We start from the raw sequence: 20,468 nt of genomic DNA on the forward strand, positions 1-20,468 counted from the left end.
CACAATACTATAGAAAGTCATCAACACATAAGAGAGAGCAAGGAACAGAGAAGAACTACAAAACAATCAGAAAACAATAAAATGGCAATAACTGCACACCTATCAATAATTAAATGTAAATGGACTAAATGCTCCAATTAAAAGACATAGGGTGGCTGAATGGATTAAAAAAAAAAAAGACCCATATGTATGCTGCCTACAAGAGACCCACTTCAGATCAAAAGACACACACAGACTGCAAGTAAGGGATGGAAAAAGATATTTCATGCAAATGGAAACAAAAAGCTGGGATAGAAATACTTATATCAGACAAAATAGACTTTAAAACAAAGGCTGTAACAAAAGACAAAGAAGGGCATTTCATAATGATAAAGGGATCAATCCAACAAGAGGATATAACTCTTGTAAACATCTATGCATCCAACATAGGAGCACTTAAATATATGAAGCAAATATTGACAGACATAAAAGGAAAGATCAACAATAAAACAGCAATACCAGGGGACTTTAATACCCCATTGACATCAATGGACAGATCATCCAGACAGAAAATCAAAAAGTAAACAGTGGCCTTAAGTGACACATTAGACCAGATGGATTTAGTTGATATTTTTATGGCATTTCACCCAAAAGCAGAAATCTGGACAAGCTAGAAGAAATGCATAAATTCCTATAAATATACAATCTTCCAATACGGAATCAGAAAAAACAGAAGATCTGAACATACCAATAACTACTAATGAAATCAAATCAGTAATAAAAAAACTCGCAACAAACAAAAGTCCTGGACCAGACGACTTCACAGGTGAATTTTACTAAACATTAAAAGAAGAATTAATATTTCTCATAATATTCCAAAAAATTGAAGAGGAGGGAAGTCTCCCAAACTCATTTTATAAGGCAACCCTGATTCCAAAACCAGACAGACACTACAAAAAAAATTATAGACCCATATTCCTGATGAACATAGATGCAAAAATCCTCAACAAAATACTAGCAAACCAAATTTAGCAATACATTAAAAAGATCATACCCCACAGTGAAGTAGGATTTATTTCAGGGATGCATCATTGGTTCAATATCCACAAATCAATAAATGTGATACACCACATAAACAAAATGAAGGATAAAAATCATATCCACAGATGCAAAAAAAGCATTTGACAAAATCCAGCTTTTATTTATGATAAAAACTCTCAGCAAAGTGGGGATAGAGGGAACATACCTCAGCATAATAAAGGCCATATATGACAAACCCACAGCTAACATCATACTCAATGGTGAAAAGCTGAAAGTTTTTTCTTTTTAAGACCAGGATGTCCACTTGCATCACTTTCATTCAAACTACTATTGGAGGTCCTAGCCACAGCAATCAGACAATAAAAAGAAATAAAAGGCATCCAAATTGGAAAGAGGTAAAACTCTCATTATTTGCAGATGACATGATACTATGTACACAGAACCCTACACAGAAAGAGTACACCAAAAACCTATTAGAACAGATAATTCAGTAAAGTGGCAGAATACAAAATTAATATTCAGAAATTGGTTGCATTTTTATACACAAATAACTATCAGAAAAAAGAATTAAGAAAACAATCCCACTTACAATTGCATTAAAAATAATAAGATACTTAGTAATAAATTTAACTGAGGAAGTAAAAGACCTGTACTCAGAAAATTATTAGACACTGAAGAGAGAAATTAAAGAAGATACAAATAAATGGAAGTGTATACCATGCTCATGGATAGGAAGAATATAGTTAAAATGTCCATACTACCCAAAGCAATCTATAGATTCAGTGAACTCCCTATCAAAATACCAATGGCATTTTCCCCAGAACTAGAACAAATAATCCTAAAATGTATATGGAACCACAAAATACTCCAAATGGCCAAAGCAATCTTGAGAAAGAAGAACAAAGTATCACACTACCTGATATCAAACTATATTACAAAGCTATAGTAATCAAAACAGCATGGTATTGGCATAAAAACAGAAACACAGATCAATGGAACAGAATAGAGCCCAGAAATAAACCCACACCTATATGGTCAACTAACGTATAACAAAGGAGGCAGGAATATACAATGGGGTAAAGACAGTCTCTTCAATAAATGGTGTTGGGAAAACTGGACATATACATGCTGAAAAAATGAAACTAGACCACCTTCTTATCCTGTATACAAGCATAAATTCAAAATGGATAAATGTAAGGCCTGAAAACATAAACCTCCTGGAAGAAAACATAGGCAGTAATCTCTTTGATAATGCCCTTAGCAATTTTTTTGAGATATGTCTACTGAGGCAAGGGAAACAAAATAAAAAATAAACAAATGTGACTACATCAAACTAAAGAGTTTTGGCACAGTGAAGGAAACCATCAAAGACCATCTACTGAATGGGAGAAGATATTTGCCAACGATACCTCCAATTAGGGGTTGATAGCCCAAATATATAAGGAACTCATACAATTAACACCAACAAACAAACAAACAATCCTATTTAAAAATGGGCAGAGGACCTGAATAAACATTTTTCCAAAGAGAACATCCAGATGGCCAATAGACATATGGAAAGATGCTCAATATCACTAATCATTAGGGAAATACAAATTAAAACCACAATGAAATACACCTTACATCTGTCAGAAATAAAGTGAGAGTCCAGAAATAAACCCTGATTATATAAACAAATGATATTTGACCAGGGTTCCAGGGCCATTCAATGAGGAAAGGACAGTCTCTTCAACAAATGGTGCTGGGAAAACTGGATATTCACATGCAAAAGAATGAAGTTAGACCCTTCTTGTCTTACACCGTGTACAAACATATACTAAAATGGATTAAAGACCTCACTGTAAGAACTGAAACTATAAAATTCCTAAAAGAAAACATATGGGAAAATCTTCAGGACATTGGACTTGGCAATAATTTCTTACATATAACTCCAAAAGTAAAGGCGAAAGAAAAAACAAAGGTACCACATCAAACTTAAAAACTTCTGTGCATAACAGGGCACAATGAATAGAGTGAAAAGGCAATGTATGGAATGGGAGAAAATACTTTCAAATCATATATATGATAAGGGGTTAATATCCAGAATATATAAAGAATTTCAACTCAAAGAAAAAAAAATAACCTGATTAAAAACTGGGCAAGAGATTTGAATAGACATTTCTCCAAAGATGATGTACAAACGGCCAACAAACATGCAAAAAGATACTCAATATCACTAATTATTCGATAAACGCAAATCTAAACCACAATGAGCTATCACTTCACACCCAGTTGGATGGCCACTATCAAAAAACAAAACAGAAAACCACAAGTGTTAGCAACGAGGTGAAGACATTGGAACCCTGTGCACAGTTAACGGTAATGTGAAATGGTACAGCCTCTATGGAAAACAGTATAGAAGTTCCTCAAAAATTGAAAATAAAACCACTGTATGATCCAGTAATTCCACTTCTAGGTATACATACTAAAGAATTGAAAGCAGGATCTCAAAGTTAAGTATTTACACACCCATGTTCATAGCAGCATTATTTACAATAGACATGAGGTAGAAGCAACTCAAATGTCTCTTGATGGATGAATGAATGTGGGGTGTGTGTGTGTGTGTGTGTGTCTACATCTATATGTATATATACAAGAAAATAACCTTAAAAAGAAAGAAAATCTTGTCACATGCTACAACATGGATGAACTTTGAGGACATTATGCTAAGTGAAGAAAGCCAGTCATAAGAAGACAAATACTGTGTGATTCCACTTACATCTAAACTCGTCAAATTCACAGAAACAGAAGGTAGATTGGTGGTTGCTAGGATTGAGGGCAGGAGGGAATGTTTGGAAATTGTTGAATAGAGGTTCAGTTGCAAGATAAAAAATTTCAAGATTTGTTGCAGAACAATGTGAATATACTTAGCACTACTGAACTGTACATTTAAAAAATAGTTAAGATTATAAATTTTATGTTGTCTTTTTTATGACAATTTTTTTAAGGCAGGTAGATAGTTCCAAATGGTCCAGCTTGCACAAAAGTGTGAGCAGGAAGAATTTAGTATGTAGGAGAGCAGGTATAATGGTATTCCACCATGAGTTATTATAGGTATTAGTTACAAATACCGAGGAACTATTTTAATGGGAAAAGTTTTTGATCTTTTTCACTGAAAGTAGAATATACAGCCTGATATGCATAAAATACTTAGATCCTTAAGTGTTTTTGAGAGATTAGCTCCTTACACTTAACATGGTGTTATCTATTGGAGTGAATCTACTAGCACATACTTACAAATGACAGGCGATAATACGGTGAATATCCCCAGCAACTTTGATGAGCCCTAATCAGGGATGAGCCTCAGATGAAAATCTATTTGTTCCCGGAAATTTAGGTTTTTCCTAATAGGCTTAGAGAGCCGGGCCAGTCTGGGATGCCTGCCTTCATCCCTTTAGTCTCAGTATTTTGTAGGTGAGAGATGAACCATTAATAACAGCTGCTTTCCAGAGTAGTAAACCTACTTTTATTTCCAAATCTTCATTTGACTGGTCTAGGATAACAACAGTAATCTCAATTTATTTAAATTTTATCACTCATTCAAAGGCCAAACTTATCCTACAAAGAATGGCAAACTAATAAATTACCATCATGTTACAATTTATTGAGCACTTACTACACATCGGACAGTGTACTGGGCAATTTGCCCTTTTAATGTTTTGTTTTGTTTTTTCCTGAACTATACTACAACAAAATAGGTATTATTACTATTTTACAGCTGAAGCTAAAGAAATGAAATTACTTGTTCGGGGCCCAAGCAGGGGAGAGCTAGGATTCAAACCAAGACCTGGCATACACCTAAGCCTGCACTCTCTCTACTACATCATATCACCTCCTTAGTCAGAGAGAGTTAGAATTGGAAGAACTGTCTGGTCTAGTGATTTTGTTTCAAATGAAAAACGGTAAAATACTCCCCTTTTCATCTATTTTACTTATTTAATAAAGAGTAGATGGTCCAAAGTGGTCAACCCTAATTTTTTCTGCTCACTCATTCTTGTAATATGAGAACCTCAAAAATACTGGTGCCTAACTAGAAAATTATTATTAGAGATAAGAATTACTACAGACGCTTATGCAGTGATGCCTCCTAATAGGGCTGACCACCATTCTTTCGATACACAGAATCTAATGCTAGTCCTCACTGCATAGTTCGTTTAACTACTGAACTGATAAGCACTTAAATTCCAGAATTGTTAAATCAGGGTATTAAGACTAGAACTAAATTACTGAATAGAGAATAGAAGAAAAAGTCATTTACTTAGGAAAAAACATGCATATATTTTTATCTTAGACTTCTTATAGCAGAAAGTACATGAATATTCATTTTTCCATAATACCTAAGAAAAAGAAATGCTTGTTTCTTTTAAAATACTTTGACTACTCACTAACACCAGTACCTGAAAAACTTTCAGTATTTGTTACCACTGAAAACAAATGTTCATGTTTGTTACCACTTCTTAAGAATGAAGGAGACCTGACCTCCTCTCTCTGGTGTTAATCGGCATCATGTTAGAAAGCGGGAATAGGCAGGGGTTCCAGGAAGGTGTGATGACTCTGAATTCGGTTTAGAAGCTGCTGTGCCACAGGTTTGAATTCTGTTTCCCAGTGGAGTTTGTGATAGGTTTTTAGGTCTTGGTCAAAACTGCCATCCAGTGCTAGTTCTTCATCTGTATCAGAAAAATTAAAATTGCAGCAATTATTTGGAAATGTCATCCTATTGAATACAGTTTAACTTTTGATGGCATAAGTTAAACCCATCGTGGGTCAGCTCTAATTCCAATCTGACACAGAGAGGATTTAGGGGTTCAAAGGTTTTTCTGTTTTTGTTTTTAAAGGCTTTTTTATTGAAGTTCTTTACTCTCTTCTGTTCTTTACAAGTATTTTAAAACAAGTATATTTCAGTCTCTTGATTTAAAAAAAAATGGACAATAATCTTCTCAAAAAAATTCTAAATTGCATTGAGCTCTTATTTCAACTAATCTCTTAGTGTTTATATGTAAGTCCACATCCAAAAGTCAGATCACAATTGCTCAGAATAAACAAAGTATTAATAGGTTACTTCATTATCTGCACATTAGAAAAGTTAACTACTTCAGTGGTTGACAGATACCAAAGGAGTCAGGAAATCTTTTGTGAAAGTAGCACAAATTGAACTGGATACTTTGAACTTGACTGAAAATCAACTCTGCTGGCTTTGCAGGCTTCAAAGCAGCCTGGACATACTTCTTTGAAAGACAATCCCCCCCACCCCCTGTGCTGTGTCCCATCACAGTGAAAAGTAAGAGGCTTTGAGGACCCCAAGATGGATTAGAATCCCAAGTGAGTCTATGGTAATGCAGAAAAGTACTTGTAAAAAAAAAAAAAAAAAAAGCAAAATTACAATTTTAATTTGCTTCTTAATCCAAGGGCACCCTGAATTCTGTAGACGTCATAAGTATATCCACCCACACAGGAAGATAAATGGACACTCATGTTTCTGCGCTGACCTGCACTGAGGTTTTCCTTGTTTATGCTGGGCCTCATGCTCCAGTGTGAAGGACTTTGGGAAAACGCACTGGCCTGCCAGTCAGAAGATTGGCTCTGCCACTTCCCAGGTCTGTAACTGAGGCAGACTTCGTACGCGGTAACCACTCAGCCCTAAAATGACCACAAATACTGCTACGTACATAATTTGCAAACTTTATTCATAGAGCTCATTAAAATCCTATTATAAAATGCTTCATTACTGTTTACATCCAATTGGCTGCACTGAGTATGTGTGTACACCTGCATGCTTTGGCACTGCCGGTGTCAGTGGCACCACCCAGAATGAGATAAAGGAGGCTGGAATCCCCGTGTGTACCTGCCCCTCCTCTCCTCACAGCCAAGTGGACAGGTAGGTATGCAGCTCTGAGATAAGCTCCAGGCAGACAAACACTTCAGCAGGGCGCTCCATGGAGACCTGTGCAAACAAACCTGCATCTCCCCCCCACGCGCTCACCAGGCCCTCGGAAGGAGGCGAGTGGGGCGGTGCTTGATGCTTCAAAGTCCTTCCCATTGGGCTACTTCTGGACAAGAGGAATCTGTGAGACTCTGAGTGGTTTCAGAGTTCTAGATCTTCTTTCTGCTCACTCTTTTTCAGATTTTCTGAGCACTAAACTTCTGTCTAAACGTGAATACTTTTCTGTCCTTCGTTCCCAGGATGCTCAGGGCTGAGGACGGCCCATGCACTGCACAGCCCCTTCTTTGCCCAGAGTTTTGGTTCGTTGGTGGTTTTAGCAAATCTCTATTTTGGTGCTTTTGGTTTTTGTTTTTGTTTTTTAAGAGAAGCCTTTATTTCCTTGTTTCACAAATAAAGCTGGCTGTGCTGTTTGCTGGGATTTTTTTTTTTCAATCTAATGTCAAGATTATGTTAACTTTTCTTGAGTCTTAGCCTATGATTAGTTAATGTCGGACCCTATTCATTTTAAATTCGGTTAGAAAAGATAGTAAAAGTGGCCACATAGCTATAGGTAAGAGCAGTCTGGAGATTCATCGTAAATGCAGCAAATATATAAAAACTGCCACATTATACTAGGCATTAAATTTTGGAAGTTGTATTGCAGCGTGGCAAAGGCTAATGGAAGAAAAATTTAGATCTGTGATTTTTAAACTTTTTTGACTGTGACCTAAGAAATACGTATTACACTATAACTGTATACATATACTTACATATTTATATACAAGTAAACAAATGTTTCATAATAGAACACTTATCCTTACTACACGTAATGTATTCTGACATTTTCTTTCTTTGCTACTTCATTTTCTGAAGATGCTGCTCACAGTGTGAAAAGCACTGACTTAGAAAACCAATAATTCTTAAGTTTTCTTTGTGCACAGCACACTTCCAAATACTAGAATTTTAGGCAAGTTATTTGAAAGGATTAGAGAACTCAAAACACCACATTTGTCATTGATCGTTATAATGCAATCTCCATTACAGGTTAAGTGCCCTACGGCATCAATAAAAGCATCCCCTACTCACTGCACTATTTCCTAGCTTGCTGTTCAGCACCAAGTAGCAATTTGATGAATCTACTGTTGTCCTATTTTCCTCTAAGGCACAGCCTTCCCATGTTGCAGAAGCATGTGCTGGCTCTTTGGCAGAGGCTGGGCAATGTGAATGCCGGGCCCCACTCCACCCTTGTCACACAACCGAGATGCTAAGTTTCACGTACCTTATGATGAACATAAAAAACAAGCAAACAACAACAAAAAGCCTAGTGTATTTTATATTCACAATAGTAAACTCCACACACTGACCACCAGTTGCTTGCCAGCTCCCCTGAGAGAAGCTCATGGTTGACGAGTGGGCTACGGCCCACCCCCTAAAAACTTCAAGATAAACACACTGCTAATAAGTTTATAAGACGTGATTGCAATATGTGAGGAAGTTTTAGACAACATTCTTTTTAAGCCACTTTCTAAAAAGACTGTCAACATTCCGACATCCCCGCCATGTTGAGAACCGTTACTTTCTCCTTTTTTTTCTTTTCCAGGTACCTATCAAGAAAAACTTGGGTAACTTAGAGTAGTACTTTATCAATCGCCTTGCCATTATTTCTAAAAATAGTGCTCACACTTCAACATGGGATTCTGTTACTTAACAGTTCATCCTGTTTTCAAAATGGCCTGTTTTTTTTAGCTATCTTTATAAAAGGAGTGAAATTCAAGTATACTCTGAACCGCACATCCATTTCACGTGCTGCCGCCAACAGCCCAGGAGAGTCTCTCGGCATCAATCACACATTCTCCCCAAATGGGACACACAGAGAAGCACCCACAACAGAGGAGACACAGGGTCATATGAGCGCAGCAAGCAGGCTCGAGGTAGTTGAAACCATGACCAAGCAGGAGCCCAGAGGGGCAGAGGGAAAGGACTTTTTCCGTAACCACAGAGACAGAGCACATGATGCCCACTCCTGAGGGCTCACTCGGGAACTCTGCTTCCAGGTCCTGCCGGGCAGACCCCGGGCACTACACTTGCTTCCTGGCTCCCTCCTTGTCTGCGTGCCCTTCCCTTAAACCCCTCCATTAATCAGGGCACAGGTTCTTAATCCTGGCTGCATAGCAGACTCACTGGTGGGATTTTTTAAAACCCCACATTGGCCTCACCCCAGAGCTTCTGAATCAGAATTCCTGGGGATGGGGCCAGGATAAGTGTTTTTGGTTTTGTTTTGTTTCATTTTGTTTTTAATTCCACAGCTGATTCCAATGTTCTGCCACAGCTGAGAACTGAATTAAGGCAAGTTGAGCGTGTACTTCTGCTCCTGGAAACCTGGCAAAAGCTTAAGGTCCACAGAGCAGACTGTGAACTTCAGTGATTTAAAAATCATGCCATTTTTCTTACTCTTAACAGGCACAAAATTATATCTACTTGGACAAAGCAAATTTCCCATCACCCTAGCAAAGCTGATTCCTTCGAATAACTTCTGGTTCTGAGTTCCTGCTGAATAACATATCGTTACAACACTTAGGATTTACAAAGCGCTTTCACAACCATTGTCTGAGGACTGGCACTGTACCAGGCTCTTTGGACACGTCTGCTCATTTGTCACCCTAACAACTCTGCAAAGCGGACATCAATCGTCCCCATCTTAGAGATGAGAACATAACAAATGGAGAGAGGTTAATGCTTGTAAGCACTAACGCCAGGACCTGAACTCAGAACAGCCGCCTGGTCTTTCCACTGTGCTCTCGGGATGTTTGCTTAACCTTCATGATTCATGCAGCTGGGCAGGGACTAGCGAGACCCCATTTTAGAGATGAAAAGACAGGTTCTGAGAGACTGTCTTATCGAATGACACCTCCTGAACCCCCTGCTTCCGAGTCACGCGGCACCTTTCCACCCGTCCTTGCTGACCCAACACAGTGGCTGGGCAACGGGAAGTACTTCTCCATTTTGGGAAAAGGATTATTGAAAACACTCATTTACTGACCCCAATCACTGTTGTTAGACCTAACCCAGGATGAAAAAAAAATGATCCTATAATAGAAACTTTTAAAATGGAAGAGGCTATCTTCTCTCCTTTGGTTTGTCAGTGATTTCCTACCTTCCAAGAATAGGGATTCCACTGTAAAGTTCACTTAGTTTCACGGATAATTAACACAGCTGCTAATAAAAATTTATAACTTCACTTAAAAGCATGACTTAATTCAGAGTAGCTTTTAGCCATATTTTCTCAATTACAGCAATGTCTATATATTTTTAAACAACGGCAATAATTCATGCTGACATCTTATATTTATGCAAACAACAGAAAATGCAAAAAAAAAGGAAAAAAAGCCACAGAAATCATAACAGCGTCCAATGAGTTAAAAGTCCTTGTGTCCCTCTTGTAAATAACAACCAGCCTCTTCCAGATATTTCTAAATTATAATAATTTTTAACAAGTTGTTGTTGCTTCTAGAAATATAGCCACCCAAATGCGTACCAATCTTTATCCATACAGGTCACAGAAAAAACATTTTTATCTCACTCTGATAAAAATCACAGATTTATAGTAAGGAGTCTTACCTAAAAACGACGGCAGCAGGACCAAGAGTGTGTTGGTATCTTCATCTCCAAAACATGATGAAGCATTAGTGATATTTTCACTGAAGTTCCATAAAGTTTTGCAAACTAAGCAGGCCAGCTGCCAATCAGTAGGACCGAAATCTTTTAAACAGTCCACTAACCTGGGTTAATAAAAGTCAAATTGAGAAGTTATTAGGTCAGAATCTCTAATTTTCACATTTTTAGCACAATGATGATTATCCTGCTGTAATATTTAATATGCGTTATGTATAACTCAGCGACTTAAAATAATTTCACATCTACAAATTTAAATAACTACAAAGTAGCCGTCATCTACTTCTCAATTATTTTAAGTGTCCAGTGGAACCTAATTATTTTAACCCTCGCTTGGCGCTTGCAGATGTTGAAATGCCTCTGCCACGGAGGAACAACTAGAGGGACCTCAACTCCCTGGAAAACTGTGTCCCCTGAATCCTGAGAAAGTTGGAACTCCATGCCTTAAAACTTACTTTTTAATGCCACCTCCTTCTTTTAGGACGGCACGCTTGTCTTTATCCACAGTGAGGTTTAGGAGAACACCACAGGCAGAAAAGCAAACGTCCTGATGCTTAGCACCCAGCAGTGCAATCATGAACTTATGTACTGGGGAGGGTAGAGAACAAATGCAGACCAGTGAAGCTCAGGATTCTCAGCTGTATCTTATCTTACAATAAAGGAAAAGGAAAAGGGGAAATGGGGAGCGGCTTTGCAAAACTGGAAACCCTACTAGGGGATTTAACCCATTTTTCCTAAAGCGTCCTTCCCCATTGCCCAGCAGTGGGTGCGCCACACCTCCCAGCTCCAGCACCCGCTCCCTACACCCCAGGTCCTCTGTGCCTAGATATTACTCTATCTGACCCAGGCAGCAGCTCCTTCTCCAAGGCAGTGATAGAGTCCCCGCAGGTGGAAAGGAGGGAAAGAACCACGGACTACCAGCCACTCAGGTGAAATTCATCTTTTACACCTCAAGGGCCTTTTGAACCGCTGGCAGCAATTTTAAATTCACAGCCCCGGGGGAGCAGAGTAGGCTCCTGCTGAGGTCTTCCCTGAAGCCTTCCAGGGCCACAGAAGATGGGCTCGGAGCGCTGGAAACTGGCCTGTGGCAAGACAGGACTTCCAACGTAGGGGACGTCTTAGGTGGGCACAGGGTCTCTGCCGCTGGGAACTGGTTTCTCTTACTCCGAGGAAATGGGACTCTTTGTCCTGTGTTCTTGTCCCTCAGCAGGGGCTGGGCCAAGGGCTGGGGGAGAATGGATGTGGGTGCTCTGCCTGCTCCCATTTTCCTGCACACCTGAGAGGTGGCCACCCTGTTCTGATCTTGGCCCCACTGATGGGTCGAACAGTGAGCTTGGCAGAGTCTGCGTCACCTTTAAATGGGTTTTTAAGACTCTAAAGAACGTACAGCAAAATGTGAACAGTTATCTCTGGGGTAGTGAGACGATGGGAGACAGTTTGCTGCTTCTGTGCTTTTTAAAAATATATTATCTAAATGTTCTATCATGAACATGAATAAGTAGGTCTTTGTGGATGAAAAGGGGTGTTGTAATAAATCATAAATTGCTAACTGTGCAGGTCACCATGGGGAGTCGTGCCCCAGGCCTATAACTTCTTTGACTGAAAGGTGTTAAGTCAGCCCTGTCCATTGTGCGTCTAGGTTAACACACCTTTGAGATGCCAGAAGTTAATACCCCTCCAAGGCATAACCACCTTTCAGAAAGCACAGAATCCTGTAATCCAACCCCCGCCTTCCTTTCTCCCACCTCCATGTGATCTTCCTTATGTTCCCTCCTTAATCTCAAATGTATAAAAGAAACTGCAAAACTGTCATTAGAGATCTTGCTCCCTGCGTATGTGGTCAGTTTGGCTCAAATAAACTCTTATACAAATTCTCTACAGGCTTGGGCATTTCTTACGTTGACATAGTTTTAGTCACTATTGTTGCATGAAATGTTTGAGACAGAGGATGGTTAGTATGAATGCTTATGCACCTGCCACCCGGTTTAAGAAATAAAACATCACAGATCAAATATTATATCTTTGGGCATTCCTTTCCCTCCAAAGGTAACTTCTGTCTCAAGTGTGGGGTTTATCAGCTCCAAATACCATTTATACCTTGTTCCATTATTACATGTACATTGCATACACAGTGACCCAAGACTGTTTGCAGTTTTAACACTTGGATGGCATTATTCTGTATACTCCTATCACTAGCGTTTTTGCTCCTGCATTATGTGTTTGAGGTGGATCCATGTTGATCCATGAACATAGAGGTCATTTCTTTTCATTGCTGGAGAGCATTTTGTTGCATGAATATGCCATCATGTATTTATCCTCCTGCCTGCTGCTGGACATTTAGGTTGTTTCCATGTTTTGCTATTACAAGCAGTACTGTAATGGACACTCTAGTACATGAAGAAGAATGTGTTTTAAGCCTGTTCTCATGGACAGAAATGAGAGTCCAGATAAATCATTTACACACATACACACACACACACACACACACACACACACACACCATCTTGGAACTCAGTAGCCCACTCACGAGGGAGAGGGAACACAGAACACTGCCTAGCTCCGTCTTGGCATGCTCAGCCGACAGCCTTACGTACGGATGGAACAGAATGTAAAGCACTGCTTGTCCCAAAGCGGAAACAAGTATCACATTGTCATGACCCAAGCTCCGAAACTGCTTCGCTGTTTATTGGCAAGAAGTACGTGTTTATAAACGTAAGTGTCATTAACTCACTATTCTTCTGCACAATGAAATCGCAGATGTCACGGTCCTGGGAGAGATTTCCAAAAACACGCACAGCCTCCAGGATTCCGTCCATGTTGTTACTCGCGAGAAGCTTTAAGAGCACTGGGTTTGGTGACCGGAGAAATAAGATCAGTAAATTTAAGTTTTGATTTAAATGCTCCTAGAAGCCAGTATCATGACTCAATAATCATGATAAATACTGATACTGATAATTCAAAAATTGAAAATGATACTAAGATATAGACTGTAGGGAACTTTAGTAAGAACCAATTAATGAACTTTTCCCCACACCTAATTTCCCCACATTCTCATTTCTCAGAATCAAATCAGGCTCTTAGATATTTATACCAGGAAATCAGAAAATATAAATGTCTCCAGTCCTGTGTTTAGTTAATAAAGTCAAAACCTTAAATGAATATGCCTCTACCCAAACCCAATTCTGGGCCTCACATTCAGCAATATGGAGCCTTTTGTCTTGAATTACGGAGTTCTTCACTTGGTAGTAAGATAAGTTGTTGATTGTTGCTGTAGTATTGATCACCAGCTCCTCACAATCGTCAACTGACTTGTGTTCTGAAACAAAGTAAGGATAAGGGTGTCACAGACTCATTCATAGCAGGGGCAGAAACAATGCCATCTGAACTGCAACAGCCCCAGCAGGGACGAGCCATTGTCATGGTCTAGGTCAGGGCAAGGGCACTGCCTGCCCTTGCTGTTTGCTGCTTTATTTCCATGACTCTTCCTGCAGGGAAATGCACCAAATACAGGGGACCAGTCCTGCCCAGGGTTTAGAAAACTCTAAGCTCCATCTCTCCAACCAGGGGGTCTGGAAATGTCGAGCTGATCTAGGCCTTGTATCTGTAGTAGAGCAAAGGTGCCAGCACACCAGTGAGCCCTGACGTCTCTAATCCCTTCTGCTTTGCCCTAACCCTGAGCTCTCTCACGTGGGCTCCACCCTGCGAGTCTGTTCCCCACACTCCCACCTCGCGACAAAACAACCCGTAAGGTCAGAAGCCATGCATAATTGCTATCAAGTTGCCTTCCAAACACAGAATCTCGCCACTTCTCACCTACTGGGCTACCACCTAGCCCATCTCTCACCCCCCAGGCTTCTCTTCCTCCACCTTTGCCTCCCTGAGTCTGTCTTCAGCATTAGTCAGATCATGTCACTCGTCTCACTTGGCCCTCAGGCCTGTGGGCTGCCCCAGTCCTGACCTCTCCGGCCCCCAATAACACCCGCACAAGTCTTTGTGCTCTTTTCGAACACGTCAGCCTGATCCTTCCTGAGAATGTTTGCACTCTTACTCCCTCTGTCTGGACTCCTTTTCCAGTTATCCACTTGGCTCTCTCCTCACGTGCTACGTGGTGTTGCTCAGATGTCACCTTATTGGACATACTTTCCTTAACCACGCTCTATAAAATGGCACCCATTATTCTCTCTTTCCCTTACCCCACTTTAATTTTCTCCATAGCACATGCAATCGCTTGACTTGTTATGCTTTTAATGTATGTCTTCTAGCCCTCCAACGTAAGCACCATGAGGACTGGTGATAGGTCTATTTTATTCACTGAGGATTAGTGATTGGTCTGTTTTATTCATTGCTACATTCCCAGCACCTTGAGCAGTGTCTGGCACATAGGGGGTGCTCAATAGAGAGTTGTTGAATGCAAGGATAAGTGAATGAATGAAGAATGAATGAATGAATGAATGAATGGATGGATGGACCCTTTAGTTTAGCACACAAGACCCTGTTCCTGCCTCCTACTCAGCCTCCAGACTCATCTCCTGACTGGTCTGGCCACAGTGCAGAGAAGGGCAGATGCAAGGATGCCAGCGACGAGCCTGCTGTGATATTCCAGATGACAAATAGTGTGGCTTAGGCTTGGGTGGCGGTGCAGATGGAGCAGAGTGGACAGATTAGAAAACTATTTAGGGAGGAGAATGGACAGCATGTGGTGCAGACTAGATTGGGGTGAGGGAGAGGAAGCACCCAGCATGATCCCTGGATTTCTGGGTTACATAACTGGATGAACAGTGATCACAGTCTCTGAATTACGGGCATGGGAAGGGGGCCCAGGTGGGAGAAACGGCATGAGTTCGACTTTAGGGATCCTGAGGTGCTTCTGAAGTACCCACATTTGGTGACAGGTACGGCAGTTGGCTACATGGATCTGGCAGTCAGAGGAAAAGTCACAAGTCTGGTTACCCTGAACTAGTTCCAGCACCTTGAACAGGCCTCTGCCTCTCACCTCTGACCCTGCACATGTGGCCCTGCTGCCTGGAATGCCCTCCCTCCCCTCTCCACCTGGCCATCACCTGCGCCAGAAGCTCTGCCCCAGCCTGGGAGCGAGGCCCCTGACTTGCTTGGTTAAGAAATGCCTTTGACTTTTTGTATGAAACCAAAGTTTCTCTGGGAATAAGAAGGAGGCTGTGAGGTGAGCAGGAGGAGGGCGCTATCTCTTACATACTGAGTTAACGATCTCTCCTTTTGGCCTTCTTTCCGTGAAGAGAACGGCCTTTTTATAGCTTACACCATTCAAAGGAAAATTCAGTCATTTGTTGTGCTACAGAAAACATATACTCATTTATTCTTGCTTTCTCCAAGTATTCACTGAGTGTCTGCCACACACTGGCCCCCACGCTGGCGTCTGTGGGAGACGGACTGCCGGCTAAAGGACTAGCGTACGTTTTAACATCTGCTGGAACTCTTTGGTAGCTTTGCAACTTGCTTTGGACTTGACCCCTTTCCTTTTTTCCTCTATTTCTCCCTTCTGGAATTGGAATGGCTTTCCTATGCCTGTCCAATCATTGTGCTTTGGAAGCACGTAACTTCTCTGGTTTTACAGGTTTACAGCAGGAGTGGAATATTTTCCCTCAGGATAAATCATATATTGAGTCTCACAAGATCTGATCTAGATGATATTGAAATGAGATTTTGGACCTTAAGAGTTGACAGTGGAAAGAGTTAAGACTTTGGGGGTTGTTTAAATGGAATGAACGTATTTGTATGTGAGAAGGGCATGACTTGTGGGGGCTACAGGCAGAATGCTATTGACTGAATTGTGTCCCCTCCCCCAGATTCACATATTAAAGCCCTAACCTCCAGTGTGATTGGATTTGGAGACAGGGGTTTTAGGAGGTAATTAAAGTTAAATGAGGTCAAAAAGGTAGAGTCCTTATCCGACAGGATTTGTGGAGTTATAAGGAGAGGAAGAGAGGTCATTCTCTTTCTCCCCAGCTGCACACATCGAAGAGAGGCCATGTGAACACTGAGTGAGAACGCAGTATCTACAAACCAGGAAGAGAGTGTGCACCAGGAACCAAATAGGCAGCGCCCTGAACTTGGGCTTCCAGCCTCCAGAACTGTGAGAAATAAGTGTCTGTTGTGAAAGCCACCCAGTCTGTGGTATTTTGTTATGACAGCCCAAGCTGCCTAATACAGTGGAAAATATGGGGCCTAAATGACTGGGGGCCATAATTAGCGATAATGTAACAGCCTGAAAAATAAAAAGATAAGTAAACTTTAATTGCATGGACTAACCATGGAAAAACTCAGGATTTTACATTCTCTGTGGTTAGCCTGGCCAATTTAGGGGAATTTGATTGGTATCCTTTTTAAAAATTGTGAAACAATTCACATACCATAAAATTCACCCTCTAAAGGTGTTCAGTTCGGTGGGTTTTAGTAATAATCTGTATTACTATTTTTCTTTTTAATCTGGATTACTTTTGAGGCACTGCTGCATAGAAGAGGAATTTTCTTTCACGCGGCTGGGAAGTCGCATTAATGAAAGGGAGCCGACTGTACTAATAAAACCCTCACCACACCCAAGCCGCAGAACCTCTGGCTGGCTGCAGGGAGCAGCTTCCCCGGTGTAGGCTGCGGCCAGGTGGGCCTCCGGTCTTACCCAGCGTGGTGAGGAGCAGGCCCACTACTTGCGGGTTGGCGGCCATGGCCTGCCCGACGCCTGGGTGGATGGCCAAGTTGGCGAGCACGCGGGTCAGCTTGATGAGCACGTCCTCCACCTGGGCCGGCGGTGTCTGTGCCTTGGGCTGCTCCCCGCCTTCCCCCTCTCGCCTCTCGGAATGCAGATCCAGTTTGGAGAATGTGCGGAATAATGCCAACAGAGTCGGGATGCTCCCTTTCTCTTTGAAAAACTGTTCACGAGCCTGGTTGTTTTTTGCTGTCAGGTTGCCAAGAATAAAAACAATACGAACGACTAAATCCTGCAATAAATTAAAGACAAAGAGTTACAAGTGTACAGGGGCTGGGGCAAGTTGTTGGCAAGAGTACCATTTTTAATTTATTCATGGCTTAATTAATAGTAAAACGGAACACGTCCGGCTTCGACTAACTTGTACAGGATCTGGTTCCCGAGATTGGTGCAAATTGACAGAAGCGATTGAAAGCATTTGGCAGACGTGAAAGAACACAAACTGATTGATGCTATTCGTAAGGTCTATTAACTTCAGGTCCTTCCTCTGAAAGTCTGGTTGGCCTTTTTTTCTTTTTTCCTTCCCCCAGAGAACCACTAGTGGAGGGGGATATCATTACTACTAATAATGTATTATGTAAATCTAAGTTTTGACACTAACAGATTTTGGGAGCATCCAAATCTTTTACTGAAAGTTCACCTCCTGCTGAAACATTGCATTTCTAAACATCAGACAACAATGGCTAGTCAGATTGTGTCAGCACTGTTTCCCAAACTGACATTTGGGGCTGAATAATTCTTTGCTGTGGTCGGCTGCCCCGCATTTACCAGCATTCCTGGCCTCTAAGGCTAGATGCCAGTAGCACCTACCCACATGGCACAAAAATGTTTAAAGGTCCCCCGAGGGGCTAGCTCGCCACCAGTTGAAAACTACCATGTTATATCTGTTTACCACTTTAAAGCAGCGCTGTACTTGTCTTTCTTGGCCAGGGTAGTGGTTACATGGGTGACACCTTTATAATTATTTGTTCAATGGTACATCCGTGTTTCATGCACTTTTCCCATATATAAGATATATTTCACAATAAATAAATGTTTCTAAAAGCCCCGAGCTGAGAACATTTTACAACTAAACCAGATAGAGAAACAATTATGCATTCGACGACAACAGACATGTGAGTACAGTTAGCCTGCCACGAGGTGGTGAAGGAGATGGGGGGGGGGGGGGCAGACTTTAAAGGAAAACTTACCAAGGGGCTACGACTGCCTGGGTGCTAATACTTATCGTGTCAGGTGCTGTGCTACGTGACAGACAAGCACCAGGCCTGGGAAAGTGCTCAATCCCCGCAGCTAGTGAGGGTGGAGTCAGGATTTGAACCTAGGCTTACCCAGACTTGGAGTTCTTTCTAGATCCATGCCCAGCTTCCCATAAGGCTGTCATTTTAATAATCTCCTCCTTTGCCTTGCCTTCCTTTAGAACAGTTATGGAATTACCTGCTTTTAAAATGCAAATATGTCACTGGGAGGGATTCCAATAAACCTTTGTTTATCAGATTAGTATTATCAGCAGCCTTGAGGAATGGGGACAAAAGGCAGAGAGGCCTGGGCTTGTTTTTCTCCGGAGCCAGGTCCAGGTGGGACTTGAGGAGCTGGGGCAGCACAGAGACTGTGGGTGGCACGGAGACAGCGGGAGATCTAGGACAAAGGACAAGACTCTAGGATTTGTCCAGGGCTACGCTGCCAATACCAACTAGTGCCTGCTTGTTCTTAAAAATGAAGCTTTCCCTGGTCCTGGCTGGGAAGAAGCGAGGCTGCTGTGTCGGCAGCTGGGCACCATTTGCCAACATTAGCAATGGATGGAGTCTACCATGATGGCAAGGACTAGACCTGGGCCAGGAGAGGGTTCTCTGGGGAAAACCTCAGCTCAGCACGTACTCCATCGCAGCAGTTGTCCATTCAGGAGAACTTGCTCTGGGGGCTGCTGGGGGACTGGAACGCTGGTCCTCAGGTCACTTCCTGACTGTGGGAGCAGAGGCGAATACACACTGAAGGAAGAGTGATGATGAGGAATATATAAAACGGAGTTATTTTAACCCAGCCACTAAAATAATTAGCATTATGGAGGTTGACACAGGAGGAAAGACTCCGATCTTATTCTAACTAGCCTGGAAACTTAAACTTTCTCATCCTGTGTCAATGCCTGGATAGCCATGTAGCCCTCCAGATAAACCCCCTGATTGTCCCCTGAAGAACTCATTACCTAAGCCCGCAGACATCCATCTCTAGGCTGATAACCATCGGATAACCGTGCTGGACTAATCCTAGGGCGAAGAACGCACTTTGTACTGTGAGAAGTCTTTTCTTTCTTCTTTGGAACACTTCTGGGTTTTTGCCTGTTTTCCCCATTTGCAAACTCCAAGACCCTTGAATAAATCATTATCATTTATTTCTAGCCAAAGCTTCCAGATTTTTTTTTGAGTTTGTTCAACAACACATACAAGCAAGTTTGAGACAAAGTGCTCCGAAGAGCTTCTAACCTATTTGAGAAGACAAGGCTCTCTAAGCAAGAAGGGGATATGTACTACTCCTAGCTCCAAAGCCAGGAGGTCCAGCTTTTACTTAGCTTCTCTGTGCCTCCAGTAACACATTGGGAAACTAATGTACTTTCAGATTAACTGAGACAAAACATAGAAAGCACAAATTGTGGTGAGTAATGATTTAGGCATTGTTCTGAACGCTTTTCATGTACTATCAATACATTGTTAGCAGTATTCAACTATGTGGGACAGACCCAGTGGTCTTAGAAGAGCTTAGGTAAAAGGATGCTCAGTGCACTAGGGGCCAGCAACGTTATCACAAATGAGTTTGAGTTCAATCTTGAAAAACGCATGAAATGCAGATATGAGCGGTGGGGGAAGGGCTGGCAGGGGGCAAGGATCTGGCCTTGAGAAAGAGAAGCTGGGAACCTCCCCTTGCTGGTGCTTGCAGTCACCTTGACTGTTCACCAGACAGTTTCCTAAAGAAGGTGAAGCCTGTGGGTCTTAACTCTAAAACAAGCAGGCACCATTTCATTATAATACTCGCACTTCATTTCACATACAACCAGCAGTTACTTCAAGTGACGTGGGACAGCTAAGG

General features: G+C 41.5%; 1 protein-coding gene across 5 annotated transcripts in view; it reads right to left on the bottom strand.

Moving 5' to 3' along the window:
* Nucleotides 1-4,553: 4,553 nt before the first annotated feature.
* The window catches only part of ARMC2 (armadillo repeat containing 2), a 106,028-nt gene continuing 90,113 nt past the window's right edge, over nucleotides 4,554-20,468 (bottom strand). For 3 of the 5 annotated variants that reach the window (XM_019735069.3, XM_074333376.2, XM_019735070.3), the window contains exons 13-18: nucleotides 17,304-17,622; nucleotides 13,845-13,967; nucleotides 13,383-13,496; nucleotides 11,107-11,239; nucleotides 10,598-10,758; nucleotides 4,554-5,726 (exon numbers count right to left, since the gene is read on the bottom strand). In XM_019735069.3, coding sequence (XP_019590628.3) covers nucleotides 5,569-5,726; nucleotides 10,598-10,758; nucleotides 11,107-11,239; nucleotides 13,383-13,496; nucleotides 13,845-13,967; nucleotides 17,304-17,622 — 1,008 coding nt within the window. In that variant the 3' untranslated portion in view covers nucleotides 4,554-5,568. Of the gene's footprint in view, nucleotides 5,727-6,545; nucleotides 6,697-10,597; nucleotides 10,759-11,106; nucleotides 11,240-13,382; nucleotides 13,497-13,844; nucleotides 13,968-17,303; nucleotides 17,623-20,468 lie in introns of those variants that run through there. The other 2 variants (XR_012496711.2, XM_074333373.2) reach the window with 2 other exon arrangements.

Source organism: Rhinolophus sinicus, chromosome 2 (genome assembly GCF_057876585.1).
Source record: "Rhinolophus sinicus isolate RSI-liver-muscle chromosome 2, RSI-T2T, whole genome shotgun sequence".
NCBI classification, from domain to species: Eukaryota; Metazoa; Chordata; class Mammalia; order Chiroptera; family Rhinolophidae; genus Rhinolophus; species Rhinolophus sinicus.